Genomic DNA, 18,069 nt, shown 5'->3' with positions numbered 1-18,069 from the left:
ACAGCCCTCTGTGCCTTCATATGGAGCCATGTGCTACCTTCATCCTTGCATTTCCATCGTTTAGCTAACAAATCAGAAACTGTGAAAGGGTAGGTGTCAAGGGCTGCTTCTTCCTTTGAGTGTTCAAAGAATTCTGTGTGTATCTCCTTCTCCCTCTCTCTCTCTCTCTCTCTCTCTCTCTCTCTCTCTCTCTCTCTCTCTCTCTCTCTCCCTCTGTGTGTGTACTTTCTGTTAGGAAGACATTTAACTGTATTTTTATTTTTTGCCAGTTCTGGGGCTTGAACTCAGGGCCTGGGTACTGTCTTTGGGCTTTCTCAAGGCAAAAGCTTGAGCCACAATACCAATTTCTGTTTTTTCTATATGTGGTGCTGAGGAATCAAACCTGGACATTTGTGCATGGTAGGCAAGAACTCTACTGCTAGGCCACACTCTTGGTCCAGACATGCAACAGTCTTAATGAATGAAGTTAGAAATTGGTTGTAAAATACAAATGCCATTTATCTCTAGTTTGCTTGTCAGAGACTTGAGCGTAGTGGACATCTGATTCTTGCTAGTATTTAGGGGTTTTTGTTTTCTTGTCTCTCACTAGAAGGCGAGAAGAGTTTTGTGCTAGTACAAAGTCTGTTATGATATTTCACATCACAGTTGCCTTTCGATATGGAGGGCCCATTGCTATCTTCTGTTGTTAAACGGACCATTCCTGACAGTAGCAAGGATTCTTTTTTTTTTTTTTTTGGCAGTCCTGGGCTTGAGCTCAGGGCCTGAGCACTGTCCTTGGACTTTCTCAAGGCTAGAGCTCTACCACTTGAGCCTCAGCACCACTTCCGGCTTTTTTCTATGTATGTGGTACCGAGGAATATGGTAGCCAAGTACTTTATCATTAGGCCAAACTCCTGCTCCCACCCCCCCCTTTTTTTTTTTTGCCAGTCTTGTGACTTCTACTTAGGGCCTGGGTTCTGTCACTGAGCTTCTTCTGCTCAAAGCTAGCACTCTACTACTTGAGCCACAGCACCACTTCTGGCTTTTTGTGTTATGAGGAACTGAGAAAACCCAGGGCTTCATGCATGCTAGGCAAACACTCTACCATTGAACCACAACGGCTCTTTCTATATCAGTATTGGCAAGCCATTGGCTTTTTGGGTGTTCGGTCTCTAGGCATGCTATTGCACTGGTAGTCATTTCTGCTGATGACAGTAATTAAATGAAAGAATCTGAACTTCACTTAAAATTCCATGCCGATCATCTTTTTATTAAAGCAACATTCTGCACACTAGCCTACCTGCTTTGGGCTATTAATTCTGGTCACTTTGAATCCCCAAATGACTCATAGCAAAAGGGAGGGCTGTCCAATTGAATCTTCACCCCTAGCTAATCCCCGGTCCTGCTGCATTGTCTGTCCTTGGCACAGATGGTACTGCCTGTGGCTTTCCATTCTATCCCGCTAGGCATGCTGGAAACGTGTGTTGGTGAGAACTGCTCTTGTCATTTCACACGCTGAGGGGGGTACCAAAAGCTTTTTCCAAAAAGAATGAAATTCCGGGCATCTGTTTTCTTTGACATTTGTGGTTTTGAAACTGTAGAAATGACGTATATTAGATGTGGCAGATATAACAAAGGATTTTCATCTAAGAAAAGTTAATAAAAATCATGGCAGGTATTTTCGAAACCAGCCACCTCACATTTATTTAATTGTGCATTCATGATTAAAGGACTGTGAGAGAAAGAATAGGCTGTATGTGTGTCCTAAGTCATCTTTAGTTTACTAATACTCTTTAGCTGTAGGACACTATTACTACCACTTGAGCCATAGCACCACTTCTGGCTTTTTCTGTGTATGTGGTACTGAGGAATCAAACCCATGTCTTCTTGCATGCTAGGCAAGCCCTCTACCACTAGGCCATGCTCCCAGCCCTTATTTGTTGCATTTTTAACTGGAAAAATGTCAGCCACAAAAATCTCAATTTTCCCCTCTCCATTCTGTCTTTTTTTCTCCTGAAGCTTCTCTCACATGCAGGTTAAACTCCCTTGTTTTGTCTCATCAGCCACTATGTCTCTGCTTTTGTATTTTCTTGTTTGTTTTGTACTGGTCCTGAGGCTGAACTCAGGGTCTGGGTGCTGTCCCTGAGCTTCTTTTGATGAAGGGTAGCATTCTACTACTTGAACCACCGTTCCACTTCTTTTTTTTTTTTTTTTTTTTTGGCCCCCTTCACCGTTCCACTTCTTATTTAAAGAGTCTTGCAGACTTTCCTGCCTGGACTAGCTTTGAACCCAAATCCTCAGATCTCAGCCTTGTTAGCAAGTATTACAGGTGTGAGCCTCTGGTGCCCAGCTGTCTCTGCTCAATTTTACAATCCCTTTTGCTTTAGTTTGGATAATTTCTATTGCCTGCCATGAGACTCACTTATCTTTTTACCTGTTGTGCCCAATTGACTCTTAATTAATAAATTTCTCTTTGCACATTTTTTTATATTTACTGATGTCACTCACTAGGTGATTATTTTTCTTTAAGTCTTTAAACATACTCATCATAACTGTTTTATAATGTTCCTGTTTGGTATTTTCAGCATGTCTTCAATATGCAGATTTGTTTCTATTGATTCTGTTCTTCCCCTGGTTATGGGCCACATTTTCCTATATTTGCATTTTATATATTAGCATTTCCTATATTAGCGATTTATGATTATACAGTACATTTCTTTTGTGAATATGCTAATATTGAGACTTTAATTAATTAATTAATTTTTGTGGGTCATAGGGTTTGAACTCAGTCCCTGAGCCCTTTAGCTCAAGGCTACCACTCTACTCCTGGCCTGGGCCTTGTCCCTGAGCACTTCAGATTAAGGCTACCAACCTATCCTTGAGCCAAGCCCCACTTCCCATTTTCTAGACGTTAATTGGAGATAAGAGTCTCAGGTCCTTTTGTGCCTGGGCTGGCTTTGAACCTTGATCCTCAGATCTCAACCTGCTGAGTAGCTAGGATTACAGGCGTGAGCCACCGCACCTGATGAGACTTTATTTATTTATTTATTTTTTTGCCAGTCCTGGGCTTGAGCTCAGGGCCTGAGCACTGTCCTTGGATTTTTCTCAAGGCTAGAGCTCTACCACTTGAGCCTCAGCACCACTTCCGGCTTTTTCTGTATAGGTGGTACTGAGGAATCGAACCCAGGGCTTTGTGCATGCTAGGCGAGCACTCTACCACTAGGCCAAACTCCTGGCCTGACACTTTAATTTTTTAAAGGAATGTTAATTTATGTTCCAATAGGCAGTTAATTTATAGGCCAATCTATTTAATTATATTATACTTATTTTTAAACTCTATCATAGGATTAGAGCAGCATTCTGGGGGTCATGTGCCCTGCACATTCTAGTCAGCTCACTTCCCAGGAGCCAGTGCTGGCTCAGCCTCTCCACGAGTCCTGGCTCGCACTTTGCAAGAGACCCCTATGTTCAACTCAAGAATTCCATCTCTACTCTGACTCACTGCACTAAAAGTTTCAGCCACTTTAGCACCCCTACATTTTAATTATGGCTGCCAGCCCTGTGAGATTGCCATGGCTTGTTTGTCATTCTCTGTCCTTGGCTGTTATCTGGAAAGTGTTCTAGGCAAAGCACCAAGGCAGAAAGGATCTCTCTTGTTTCCCTTCTCTCTGTGACCATAGTCCTGAATTACCTATTGTCTAATATCTGAAAGCAGCGTTGCATTCATTTTATTTTAATTATGGGAGGATTAGTTGAGTCCTAGTTTCTCCATTATAGCAGAAATGGAAGTTCTCCCTTTTTTTCTTCCTTTTCTTTCTTTTCCTTCGTCTTTCTCACTTTCTTTCTGTCTTCCTTCCTTCCTTCTTTCCCCCCTTCCCTCCCTCCCTTCCTGTCTTTCTTTCTTGTGCTTGAATTCAGGACTTGGGCATTATCTCTGAGCTCTTGTTCTCAAGGCTAGCACTCTATCACTTAAGCCACAGTTCCACTTCCAGTTTTGTTCTGTTTTGTTTTCTGATTAATTAGAGATAAGAGAATCATGGCCTTTCTGTCCAGGCCAGTTTGGAACCTTGATTTTTCCTGAGCAGCTAGGATTATAGGCATGAGCCACTGGCACCTGGCTAAAGTTCTCTTAATTTTTTTTTTAATTTTGTGTATGTTAGAGTTTGAATTCAGTACCTTGTGCTCACTACTGCTTGAGCCATGCCCCTGATGCAATTGCTCTTCTGCTTCTGCTTTCTCTTCTCCTCCTCCTCCTCCTCCTCCTCCTCCTCCTCCTCCTCCTCCTCCTCCTCCTCCTCCTCCTCCTCCTTCTTCTTCTTCTTCTTCTTCTTCTTCTTCTTCTTCTTCTTCTTCTTCTTCTCTTCTTCTTCCTCTTCCTCCTCTTCCTCCTCCTCCTCCTCCTTCTTCTTCTCTTCTTCTTCTTCCTCCTCCGCCGCCGCCGCCGCCGCCGCCGCCGCCGCCGCCGCCGCCTCCTCCTCCTCCTCCTCCTCCTCCTCCTCCTCCTCCTCCTCCTCCTCCTCCTCCTCCTCCTCCTCCTCCTCCTCCTCCTCCTCCTCTTCTTCTTCTTCTTCTTCTTCTTCTTCTTCTTCTTCTTCTTCTTCTTCTTCTTCTTCTTCTGCCAATACTGGGGCTTTGCTTGGCTTGCTTGCTCAGCTGGTGCTCTACCACTTGAGTCACTTGGCATTTTGCTGGGGAATTGGAGACATAGTTTCACAGATTTCTTCTCAAACCATAATTCCTCCGAGTATCAGCCTCCAGAGCAGTTTGAGAGTATTTTTCAAGCCTTCTGTGGTAAGAATGTGTTTCCGAGTCTCCTGGGTGTACCTCCTGTGCCTCGGGTCGGCTGGGATAAGTAAAGAGTAGAGAATCATGGTGCCTGCTGGATCATGTCAACTTCGTAGTGTAGGTTCCTCTTCCCTCAGGAGCAGTGTTCTTCCCTTTCCCCATTCCTTTTCCTTCCAGGATTCCCTCCTCGCTGCCCAAGATGGAGAGAAAAGATATTCAAGAGGATCTTCCTTCAGAGATGCCCAGCCTCCAGTCCTCACACCTAGGGGACAAGCTGAATTTTTGGTTGCAACAACGGCACTTCTGTTTTTTTTGTTTGTGAACAGAGGGGTTGTTTCTCATTTGAGGGAATCAATTAGTGGCATGGAATGATGTGGGAAGCCTCTGCTGCTTACCATGGTGGAAAACTACACAGTTGGGAGACATTATATTTTAAATTTTTTAATCACACTTTATTTCTAGGTATACATTGAGTTACAGTGTATTTAGTGATATAATTAGATATTTTAAAGATTTTTAAATATATGGATTCAACATTTTTTACTTAAGAATTTATTAACATTGATTTTTATATCATATTTCAAATGTCATGTTTAACAAACAAGTATTCAAGAAGAGAATCTCTATATACAATCACTGGCATTTGTGTTTCAGAACATAATTAAAATTAAGCTGAGGGTGGGTTTGTATGTCATAGATACATATTAATCTAGGTAATAAAACTTTATGTCTATAGAGTATATAGCCCATCATAAGATTTTTATGTCTATGTAGTTCTGTTTATATCTCCAAGACCATGTCCATAACCTTGGCTACTCAAATATTGATTCATTGCTCTTGTACTGTTCAGATCTAATATCACATGTTAAGGAGACCATGTGCCTGTTGTTCCTTTGGTCTTGACTTGTCTCACTCAATATGATTCACTCTAGCTTCATCCACTTCTCAGCGAATGCTATTATTTTATCCTGTCTGTTGGCTATGTAGAATTCCATATAGACCACATTTTCTGTATCCATTCATCTGCAGTAGGGCATCTGGATTGTTTCCATCGCTTGGCTATTGTGAATAGTACAGAGATGAACATTCAGCTGGGAAACATTTTAAGAAGCATCAATGTCTGTCTGACCTGAGAACCTAATCTAAAGTAGAAGGCACCAAACAAGAATTTTCCTTACCTTCATGCCAGTAGAACAGATGTATTTCAGAGGAAGAATGAGGATAGGAGTTGAATGCTATGTGCTGTTTGGAGTTCAGAGGGTGGCGTTTCAGTGGAACTTGTGGCTGAGGGTGGTGCAGCTCCATGCTCAGGCAGAGAAGAGGCCTGGAATGGACTGCATTAGAACTGTTATGATAAGATGGGATTTTCTTTTTGCTGCTGCTCACAGTGGGCAGAGCTCATACTGCCCATCTGGCTCAGCCTACAGCCAGAGACACTAGCGTTGCAGCCCTGAAGCTGCCAACATCTGCTTAGTGTTGCAGCCCAGTGGCAATCAGTGGCTGCCAGTGTTGTAGCTCCACTGCCAGCCCTGATGAGTCTCCCTGGGTTCTCGTCTCAGGAATTCATTGAACAAAATGACTATGGAGGGTGAGTGGGAAGAACTTTATTCAGAAGAGAAGAATCTAGCTTAGAGACAGCTGATGCTATAGCTCTGTCTGTCCATGTCAGTCTTCCATCTTCCTCCTCCTCTCCAGGTGTCTCTGTCTAGATGTTCCTGAGCTGTCCTCTGCCTGGTTGCCCCTGTTATAATTAGGTGTTTAAAAGGTAACACTTTATCAGTCAGTTCCCACAATATTAATTGAGTTGAGGGGTGTGTATACACATTTGTGTATATGGCTGTGTGTGTGTGTGTGTGTATAGAGTGCCTCTAATGGGATGGCCATAATGATACAGTGACACAGCACACTCCACAGACTAAATGACTGACGTGGTCCACGTCAGTAAGAGAATTGAGAAGAGACTGACTTTAGGGAGCTCTTAAAGTCATGCTTTCCTGAGGTTTTCATATGACTTTCAGCAATAGGGATCTCTCTTCTTTTCTGAATTTGTTTCTCTTTCTTTCCTATTTCCATTGAACTTCCCCACCCCCCTCCCCACAGTTCTTTTGTTAATTGCAAGACATATGTGAGTCTCTCTTACCCTTGTGAATAAGAACTCTGGTTTTTCTAACACCTGAGTGCTCTGTTCACCTCTCATACAGATTCGTAGTAAATATTTACAGATGCAGTGAATGAGGCTTCAAATCCTTTCTAAATTTTGTTGACATTATTGGGAAAACTTGCAATTAGTCAAGAGTAAACATTCAATATTCTAAGTGGTTAATAATTGTATAATTAAAATGATAACATGATAAGTGGAAAACATCTTGAGTTTCACAGACTTTTGATACATCTATGTCATCACTGGCATTATACATCCACATGATTTTAGCGTACAAAGTCACCTAACCTCTGTGACTAAATGTTTCTGAGAGTAAAATCAGGTTCATTGTAATGGGACTATGCTTCATATAATAGGACTATGATGCTCAAAATTTTCAATAGGTGTCAAAGCTCTTTGAAAAGTTAATAGTGCTCTAAAAAGATTGAGATTTATACAAATATAGTCTTTATGATCTTAGTATTATAACACATAGGACATATGACATCTATCTATAGCACCTACAAAAGGCACTCACGTATTCTAGCATATGTTTTAAGCATTATATTCCTTGCTTTCATTAAATACTTCTTTTAAAAGATCTTGATGGCTAATAATGATAATGATACTAGTAAACAATAGAGTCCATATCCTTTTATAAACTTTATAAAACTCACATAGATGACCTCAGATTTCAGCGTTCCTTATTAGAGGAGGGGTGTAGCTCTTTATACTGTCAGCTTCCTGTTAAAACAGAGTCAAGCTGAACTACACAGTCATTGTAATGCAAGTGTATTTGGTTAACATTACATCTAGCATTTGGAATACACATGTCCAAAGACACAGAACAGTGTAGTGAGATACCCGGGAAAGCAAAGCCTCCAGCTATCCCTTGGGTGACAGTATAGGGTCCTGTATCATGTGGAATACTTCATGGCAGGCGGAACCCTGTGTTTGCAATTATTGGAAGCAGCTGAGCACCGAGCAGTCCTGCTACAACCCTCATGCTCCTTCCCTTCCCTCCTGTGTTGACCCCATACTCCTGGGCCCCGCTGTTGGGATCCTGGATCCATCACCCCAGGAACCCCCTGACCTAGGGGTTCAACTCAGCTGACTCCAAGGCCATGGGGTCTCTCTTCTGTGTCAAGTGACAAAAGTCATCAAATGGTTCAGCTGCTTTAATAGGTATTTTATGAAGAACCTAGGTATAAAATGTACTGGGATGATTAATTATTCAGGACTCTAGGCATTCACACACAATGAGACTAAAGGAGAGTATTTTTGAAGTTATCATTATTATACAGAGGGGTTGCAGTCATGTAAATCATGTAAAGAGTACATTTCTTAGCCAGGCATGGTGGCTCACACCTGTAATCCAAGCTACTCAGGAGGTTGAGATCTGGGGATCAAAGTTCAAAATCAGCCCGGGCACAAAAGGATCTGAGACTCATATCTCCAGTTAACCTCTAGAAAACGCGAAGTGGTGCTTGGCTCAAGGATAGGGTGGTAGCCTTGATCTGAAGAGCTCTGGGAGTGTGCCCAAGCCGAGTTCAAGCCCCATGATCCACAAAAAAAAAGTACATTTCTTTTTGGACAGTGTCACCCACTCCTTCCCTTGCCCTTTCCCAGTTTTCCCCTCTTGTCCCCACCCACAGTTCATTTTCAACATAGTGTCTAGTGAGTACCACTGCTGCATTTGTTTATCCTTTGCCCCTGCGTTTCTGTGCTTCCCCTTATAGTCTCAAAGACAGAAATCTGAACAAATAAGATTAAAGAAAAAACAAAAGCAGCAATAAAGAAAAAAGAGTTCTATTTCAAAAGGAGGATATTAAGAGAGGAACACAGAGGTGCAATGTCTACATATGCCTCTGATTATAGAAAGTAATATTTATGAAATGAACTCTAGGAAATGGAAACAAGCAGTTTTTTTCTTTGTTATTTGTTTTTTATTTCTTTTTGTCTTGCAAGGGGAAGCACAGAAATGAGGGGACAAAAGGGAACAAATGCAGCAGTGGTCCTTAGACTTGCAGGCAGTCGGATCTACTGACGGGTAGGAAGAAATTTGGGTTACAGAAGAAATATTATGAACATGTATTTAAGAAGGGATGCATTCAGTGAACAGTCACTAACCATCCCAGAGATTTTATAGTTCATATTTAAAGTCAGATCTTAAGTTTGAATGCCATTTGAAAGGAGAAAGAAGTTTTCTAACTATTCCTTCATGATCATTATCATGATCATTGCACACTCCAAGCAAATGATGCCATTTTGATATTACTAATAGTCATTGTTTACCTTCACAATGGTTTTATTTTATTTTATTTTTGCTGTGGTGAGGATCAAACCCAGGACCTTGTACATGCTAGGCAAGCACTTTACCACAGAGGTGTGTAATTTATATAGTATTTAAATAATTTTATGTCTTTCGAAATATTTTGAGGCTTTTGGTAACTCAGAGGTGTTGCTGTTTGAATTAGAAGGTTTTCCATGGTTCATCTTGGGGAAGATCCAAAGAACCATGAAAAGAAGAGGAAGAGAAATAATAAAACAGGGAACTCATATTGGTTCACAAGTGTATAGGAGGCAAACCAAGGGATACTAATTGGATGCAAGATAGATGAGTAATGCCTCTTTCCATAACTATCACTTGGGGACAGTCTGCCCACAGTCACTAAGGGCAAGGACAGGAGTCTGGAGTGAGTTATAACCAGTGACTGCATCATCATGGCAAGAAGTTCAAACCTATCTCTTGGCTGTTGGCCTGGACTGTTTCCCATCTGCCTCTACTAGCAGTCAAGGTGATTTTTCCAAAGTGCCCATCCAATCATGTCACTGCCCTGCGAAAATACTTCAGCTGACATAGTGAGAACACAGTATTTGATGTCCTAGGGCAGGGCAGCTGGGCTGTTCACTCTGTGCCCCAACATGGGCTCCCTGTGCCCTTCATTTATGCTCAGCTGAGGCAGTGGCCCCAGAGGTTCAAGGAGAGGATGGTTTTGAGAGACATTGGTGGGAATTATCTGGATAGAAGAGAGAGGGCATCTTAGTCCCTTTTTGGCTGCTATCACCAAATATCAGATACTGGGTAATTTATAAAGAATAGACTTTTACTTTTTGCAGTTCTGGGACGTCCAAGATCAAGGTTTTTCCAGGGTGATACTTCAATGGTACATCATCACATGGCAGAGGTGGCAAGGGCAAATACACTCCCACAGCCCTTTTTCCAACAGCATTACAACTCAGGCGGGCAGAGTCCTTAGGATCTTAACACCTCCCATTATGCTCTGGGTTCTCTCCTTGAGCTTCTTTTTGCTAAGGCTAATGTTCTACCAACTGAGCTACAGTGCTACTTCCAGCTTTTTCTGAGTAGTTTACTGACAATAAGAGCCTCATGGACTTTCCTGCCACGGTTGGCTTCAAACTGTGAGCTTCAGATCTCAGCTTCCTGAATATCTAGGATTATAGACTTGACATACCAGTGCTCAGTTTACATTCTTTTTTATTAAAATATTTTATTAACACTGATTTTTTTACATCATACTTCAGATATCAAGTTTAACAAACAAGTATTCAAGAAGGGAATCTCTATATACAATCACTGGCACATAGATTTTAGAACATAATTAAAATTAGGCTGAGGGTTTGTATGTCATAGATACATATTAATATATGTAATATAACATTGTCTATAGAGTATATAGCCCATCATAGATTTTTATGTCTATGTAATTCTGTTTATATCTCCAAGTTCACGTCAATGACCTTGAGTACCCAAGAGTCATCGCTCGTGTACTGTTTGGATCTAATATCCACATATCAAGAAGATGCTGGGCCTTTTGTTTCTTTGGTTTTGGCTTATCTCACTCAACGTGATTTGCTCTAGTTCCATCCACGCCCCAAAGAAATGCCATTATTTTATCTTGTCTGTTGGCTATGTAGAATTCCATTGTATATATGTACCACATTTTTTGTATCCATTCATCTGCAGTAGGGTATCTGGGTTGTTTCCATTGCTTGGCATTTGTGAATAGTGCAGAGATGAACATAACTGGGCAGGTGTCCTTAATCATATCCTGGGTTATGATGCTCAGGTTAGCTGCCCAGGTATACTCCTCTTTTTAACACTGTTGCATTGGAGATAAAATTCCAAACCATAAATTGAAGAGACATATCCACATTATTGTGGAGGGTGCATGGAGACAGGAGTGCAGGTACAGTGGATGTGGGAGAGAAGAGGTGCTCAGTCAGAGATTATAAGGACCTCTTACCTACCTGGTCCTCTTGGATCTGTTAAGACAATGGCAGACATCAACCCATACAGAGGTGAGAATATATGTAGTATTAGGAAATTAGAGATTCACAAAACAAGAGGGTTGATGGGGGATTATCACTAGTAGTAAATTCCAGAAGCAGACAGTTTATAGCCAAAGGAAAATGTCTGTACGTTATGAAGAAGAGCCCAGTGAAGGTCATGAGAGATGAAACAGCTCTCCATTGTTTCTGGGGTTTACATGTTTTAACACTTAATTTGGAGGATGATACAGAAACATCAGGAGGAGAAGTTTCAACTTTGTCTTGGTTACCTCAAATGGATTTTGTCTTTCCAAGTGTCTTTTTCACTTAGTAATCTGGTTGTGAACATGGAAGTTCTTTTTTGCTTACTTGGACTGTATGAGAACAGAAACATTTTTTTTTCCTGTTGCTTTTTAGTGTCTAGTTTCTTCTGGAGACTGTCAAGTCCAAGATCTTAGGACACTGCCCTGGACTGGCTTCATAACATTGGGTATTCTCTAGGGAGAATAAGTAAGGAGTGCTGCTCTGCTTTTTGATGGAAGATGAGCTTTAATCTCTACTTCCCATGTTCTGATTCAACTGTAGAATGTGCTAGGTCAATAGGCAGTTTCCAGCTTACCTGATTTTTCAGTTCCTCTTGAGGTCATTTCTAGCTGCCTTCGTGTTGAGCCAACTTTCTGTGCCAGCACTCTGTGGCTGTGCCCTCCAGCTGGTCCAACAGTGCTTTCTTGAATGTGTGACATGTGCCCACTGTTTGGCTGCCCACTGAGAGGCACTGCTGCCAGCCACTGTTGTACACCTCACTGCCTGAAAGCACTTTGTGTCCAGACATCCAAAGACTCATTGAGCACTTTATTTATTGCTGAAATTCGAACTTCTTCTCTTCTTTCTTTCTTTTCTTTGGGGGGGTGGGTTGGTTGTGGGGCTTGAACTCAAGGCCTAGGTCCTGTCCTTGAGCTTTTCTGCTTAAGACATTTTGAGCTACAGCCCCACTTCTTATTTTTGGGTGGTTACTTGGAGACTATCCTTATATCTCCTATGAGTAGCTAGGGATACAGGTGTGAGCTACCGGTGTCTGATTGCCTATGTTTTTGCTGATTGATTGATTGATTGATTTAGTCAGTCCTGGACTTGAACTCAGGGCCTGGGCACTATTCTTGGGCTCTCTGAAGGCTAGTGCTCTACCACTTGAGCCACAGTGCCACTTCTGGCTTTTTTCTAGGTATGTGATATCTAGGAATTGAACTCTGGCCTTTATGTATGGTAGGCAAGCACTCTACCACTAGGCCAAACTCCCAGCCCTGCCTCTGTTCTTTAGAATAGAACCTTGACAGCTTTGTTTGTGGTGGGGAGTTTAGAAGCCCCTCCAAAGGGTGGTAAGTTAAAAAAAAGAGGCATTGATATTGCTGTGCTGTCCCATTCTGGTGATTTTAGTGCATTATAATGTTACTTTAACAGAATGCTAGAGTCCAGGTAATTTATAGAGAACAGAAATATGCTCATATTTCCAAAAGCCAGTCTTTCAACATTGTACCTTTGTGTCAGATCATCTTATGACAGAAGGCAGAGGGCTAAAGAGCACGTGTACATGTACACAAGAGAGAGGGGAGAATGAAGGGGAGACAAGAAGAAGGACCAAAGGTGGCATACATCCTTATAGCACAAATGGCAAAATGCATTCAAGAGCCAGAGTCCCCATGGCCTAACCAACTCATAGAAGTTCTCTCTTTCTTTCTTTTTTTCTCTTTCTTTCTTTCCTTCTTTCTTTCTTTCTTTTTTTTTTTTGTGCCAGTCCTGGACTTGAGCTCAGGGCCTCAGCACTGTCCTTGGGTTCTTCTCAAGGCTAGAGCTCTACCACTTGGGCCACAGCACCACTTCTGGCTTTTTTCTATGTATGTGGTACCGAGGAATTGAACTTGGGTCTTCATACATGTTAGGCAAGCACTCGACCACTAGGCCAAACTCGCAGCCCCTATTTCTTAATATGCTCGTGTTGGTTTCATGTGTGAAAAACTTGAGGACCATTAAAATCAATGCAGTAAAGTCTATACATCTCACTCGTTCAGGTACTTGGCCACCTCAGAAACCGAACACTAGCACATGGCTGTGGCCCTTCTACTCCAGAACACAGAATGCAGACCTTTTCTGCTGAAATTAAGTTGGTAGACATGCAGAAGTTGTGGCTGTTCGTTTTGAATTTGTGGTCTTGGAATCCAAGAGCATGACAGAGTGGAAGTTGAGGAACTTCCAAACTAAGCTCCAGGATGCCGTGTCTTTGGTCTTTCCCTTCTTGATAGAAATAACTTCTCTGACAATGTCCCAAGTTCACGGGCACCCAAGCCCTTCTAGTCCTGCCCTGTTAGTCCTGGGTACTGCCTCCCCTCCCCGCAGCCTTCCTCTTCTCATGTCTTCACATATGGAGGGTTATTTGTCACTTTCACATAGTCTCCTGTGGGTACCACATTGTTCTTCTGCACTGGGTGGTTATGGCCTCTGACACTGCACCCCCCAAGTTAATCTCTAATGGCTTCCACAGCAAGGTATCACAAAATACCTGCCTTAGAAACAACATCAATATATTCTCTTACAGTTCCGGAGGGTAGAAGTCTGCCCTAACTTCTGTGAAGTTTCTTAGAGAAGAGGTCTCTGTGTACACTGCTATTTTCTGGTGGTTGCCTGCCATCCTTGCAGTGCTTCTGCCCTCACCTGTGGTCTTTTCGGGTTCTCTGTCCAAAATTTCTTAGGAGGCAGCAGACATGGGGTTAGAGCCACCTTCATTTTCAATGGACTCTCTTCCCAGGTACAGGCACTGAGCATTAGCACATGTGACTATCTCGGAGAAACCTTTGAAACAGTGACAAGTTGTGGATGAGAGAGTCACCCTCTTTCCCTTGGCAGTCTCATCTCAGAAGTGACATGAACTAATTTTGTTTACGGTCTACTGGCCAGAGCAGAGTCCCTCCTAACTCCAGGGAGGCTGCTGGATTCGGGAGGGGGTCTAGTAGGGGATGAGCTTGACCTGTCTTTGTCAAACCCTCACCAACTCCTCTCTCATCCTGCCGTGCTCATGGCACACACAGGGCTGCGGAGTTTCTGAAATACCCACCAGGAAACACTTTAGACTTGTAAAACTGATCAAGGAAAAGAAAATCGTTTTTTTTTTTTTTTTAACTTGACTCAGAGGCTTTGAGCTAAAATCCTAGCCTACTAGTCTAGAAATGAGTAAATGAATTTATGGAATTTTTAAACCCCACCCGCTTTTGTTTGGTTCTTTGTTGTGTGTGTGTGTGTGTGTGTGTGTGTGTGTGTGTGTGTGTGTGTGTGTACGTGTGTACGTGTGTACATGCACATGTATATATTTATACAGGTTTTTCCTACATAGGCCAGGCCAGCCTCAGAGTCTAGATCCATCTGCCTCAGCCTTCTGAGTAGCTAGGATTACAGACGTAATCCACCTGTGCCCAACCCTTTGGCTTACCTTAATCCACTGTATTTGGTGTGTGTGAACCAACACCTAGATCATGTAGTTCTCTTCGCACAAACGGAAGCCCTGACAGCACAGGAACCCACATTGCCACAGAAAAACAGTAATGAGAAAAACGGCCAAAAAGGACCAGAACCTCTAGCTACTGTCACCAGTGCCCTTGGCTGCGGTCCCCACCATTCCCTGTAAAGTTGCCTTGTGATTCTCCCTAGGCCGAGGCTGAGCACACCCCTCAGCACTCTGCACTGTCTCCATGGTCATCTGAGAGTTGAGCATTTCTCCCTTCTACGTGGCTTTTTTTTTTTTTTTTTACTCTTACTTTTATCCAACTGGCCCCTGCAAGCATTTGAGTATAACCTCACTTTCAGGTAGCTGTTACATCCTGGTACTTTGAAACCTCAAACGCTACTCATAGGGTTACCTTGAACTCACAGCTGTCAGGCTGAGCCTGATCCCTGTAGGATCAGTTGACAAACACTCATAAATACCAGTACTGGGAGTGAGTCTGCAGTGAAGAACTTGCCATTGGGATAGTTGCATAAACTTGAATGTAATTACAGTGACGTCTCATGGCTTATTTTCCAGTAAATCTCTACTGATCTAACTTTTTTCTGCTTTCTCTCCCCCATGTAGACCATTGGAACGATCTAGTGAAGATGTGGATATAATCTTCACACGACTTAAAGAAGTCAAAGCTTTTGAGAAATTCCACCCAAACCTCCTCCATCAGATTTGTTTATGTGGTTATTACGAGAGCCTGGAAAAAGGAATAACATGTAAGAAATGCAAGTCTGCCGCATGTGGTGGTGGGTTCATTTGTGCTACCCTGGGTGGGTGGCGCAGATTGATTTCAGGGTATCTGTGTGCCAGGTATTTGGGCTTCAGTCTCTGTAACTTAGTTCTCTCTGTCTCTTCTCTTTATTCACCTGTTCCAGGTATTTCCTCTTCTTTCCTGTCCCCAGCAGGGGACATTTGTCCTGGTAGTACACTTTCCTAATGGAATGGAAGGATCCCGACTCATTCCCTCAGCTGGATCCTCAGAAATTCACACGTTACTTCCTCTAAGTTGGGGAATATGGACTATGTGGAATTCTGTGGATATAAAGTACAGAAGAAAGTTTTCTTGGCTAACGCTAGCAGTCAAGTTTTGGGTTAAGCTCACTCAGGTCTTCTGTTCTAGGCATGAGTAAGAAACGGAGAGCATAAAATAATAGAGCTATAGCTTCTGTTTTAAAAATGAAAGTTTTTTTTTAATAAAAAAGAATAGCTGTCCATCTGTGGGTGAGCTTTATGCCGAAGTAACAGAAAACTCCATTCCCCTGTTTGAGAACCAACTAGACATACAGGAAGGAGAAGTCAGTCACCGATCTGTTAAGAGCCTGAGGTAAGATGAGTCAGTGGAGCAGTACAATGGCATCAGTAAGCACCCAGCCCCTTCCAGGCTCTGTCCATCTCTCTGTCTCCTTGTCTCCATCTCTCTTGAATTCTCTTACATTGCTCTTTTTGTAGCTTTCCCTCATTCTCCTTCGTCACGACACCAGATACATACACACACACACACACACACACACACACACACACACACACACACACACACACACACACACACACACTTGCAATCTCAATGGTTCTGTCCTAGATAACTACAGCAATCAGAAGCATTTTTGACAGAAATGCTGGGCTGAAGGACTACACCTCTTGTGAAGACTTGTGTCCCCAGCAGACTTCCTGTATCATATCACTAACTGGATTTTATTACGTGCCACATGTAACCTAGTCACAGGCAAAGCTAATGGGATGGCCAAGATTGATTTAGAACAACCACAGTGACTTTGGTGGAGCAAAGGCAGATCTTACCTTCTCTGAACACCTGGCCCTTTAGACAAGGGTAAAAACTTGTACAGTGGCCCATCCAGTTAGACAAGAGGCCTACGTGGTACTGGATAGGGAAAACAACAGAGACCAAGACTGAAGACAATTTTGAAAACCAATAATACAGAAATCACCTATAATCCCCAAACTCAGAGATTTCTATCCATTTTTGCATGAGCCCTTCAAGACAGTTGTCTCCATGGACAAATGTGTGACCTATCTGTACAATTTTTAAAGTTGTTTGCCAGTCCTGGGGCTTGAAGTTGGGTCCTGAGCACTGTCCTTGTGCTTTCTCAAGGCTAGCACTCTACCACTTGAGCCTCAGCACCACTTCTGGCTTTTTCTATGTATGTGGTACCCATGGAATTAAACCTAGGTCTTCGTGCATGCTAGGCAAGCCCTCTATCACTAAGCCAAACTCCTGGCCCTGTACAATTTTTTTTTGCATTTTTCTATCGTATATTTCTATTATTGTAACAAAAGTGATACACAGATGGGTTACAGTTACATAAATCATGTAATGAGTACCTTGCTTTTTGAACAGTGTCACCCCTTTCCTCTTTTTTCCCAGTTTTCTCCTCTTGTTACCACCCACAAGTTTCACAGTTCATTTTTAACATAGTTTCCAGTGAGCACCACTGCTGCATTTCTTCACCCTTTGTCCCGCCATTTCTGTATAAAAGTTTGAAATGTGTGTGCGCATGTGTGTCTGTGTCTCTGTGTGTATCTGTTTTTTTCTAGTCTTAGAAACTTCATTTTTAAGAAGAGATTATTTTCTTCCCCCTCCTCTATTTTTTTATGTTTTTAGTATAGGACCTCATACTTGCTAAAACACTCTAGCTTTTGACCTACAAAGAAGTGTAGTCTTTTATGCCTTGGTTATTTTTTGAATAAGGTCTTGTACATTTTCGTCTGGGCCAGCCTGGACCATAAACTTCCTAGTTATTCTTCCCAGGTAGATGGCAATATAACAAATACCACATTCAGCTTTTTAGTAATTGAAGTGGAATCTTGAGAAATTTTTGGTCAAACTAGCCTTGAACTACAATCCTCCTGATATCCACTTCCTGAGTAGCTAGGATTACAGGTGTAAGCTACTATCCCTATTGTATTTTCTATTTCTTAAAGCCATTTTAAAATAAGTCTTCTGTGATACATTATGTGAATTTGATTGGTAAATGTCTGAGGACCAAGGAGTTCAGGAAAGCAAAGCCCTAACTCCAGTATGAGTCACTTACCAGGGCTTGGAGCAGCAGAGTTACCAGAAAGGCTAGCTGTAGACAAACCCACATCTCCAGCAGCAAGAGGAGGGCATTGTGCTCTGCCTTCTAACAGCATAGCCCCTTTAGACACTTAGAACAATTGCTTGCCAGCCCTGCCTGCTGTCCCACTGAGCTGGCCTGGGAATTTTCACTGAATTATGTCATCTCGGCCTGGAACTGTGAACAGATGTATTAAAGTATCAGATCATTACATCTGGTTTTTTCATTAGGATGTTTTCAAAGTTCACTTTCTA

General features: G+C 42.3%; 1 protein-coding gene across 2 annotated transcripts in view; it reads left to right on the top strand.

Moving 5' to 3' along the window:
- The window catches only part of Rapgef4 (Rap guanine nucleotide exchange factor 4), a 303,371-nt gene that overhangs the window by 36,307 nt on the left and 248,995 nt on the right, over positions 1 to 18,069 (top strand). For both annotated transcript variants that reach the window (XM_090342624.1, XM_090342623.1), the window contains exon 2: positions 15,315 to 15,457. In XM_090342624.1, the coding sequence (XP_090198750.1) occupies positions 15,315 to 15,457 (143 nt within the window). The remainder of the gene's footprint in view (positions 1 to 15,314; positions 15,458 to 18,069) is intronic.

Source organism: Megascapheus bottae, chromosome 12 (genome assembly GCF_031878675.1).
Source record: "Megascapheus bottae isolate mThoBot1 chromosome 12, mThoBot2.hap1, whole genome shotgun sequence".
In the NCBI taxonomy this organism is placed as follows: Eukaryota; Metazoa; Chordata; class Mammalia; order Rodentia; family Geomyidae; genus Megascapheus; species Megascapheus bottae.
The sequence above is the reverse complement of the archived record's forward strand: the minus strand, read 5'-3'. Positions and strand labels throughout refer to the sequence as shown.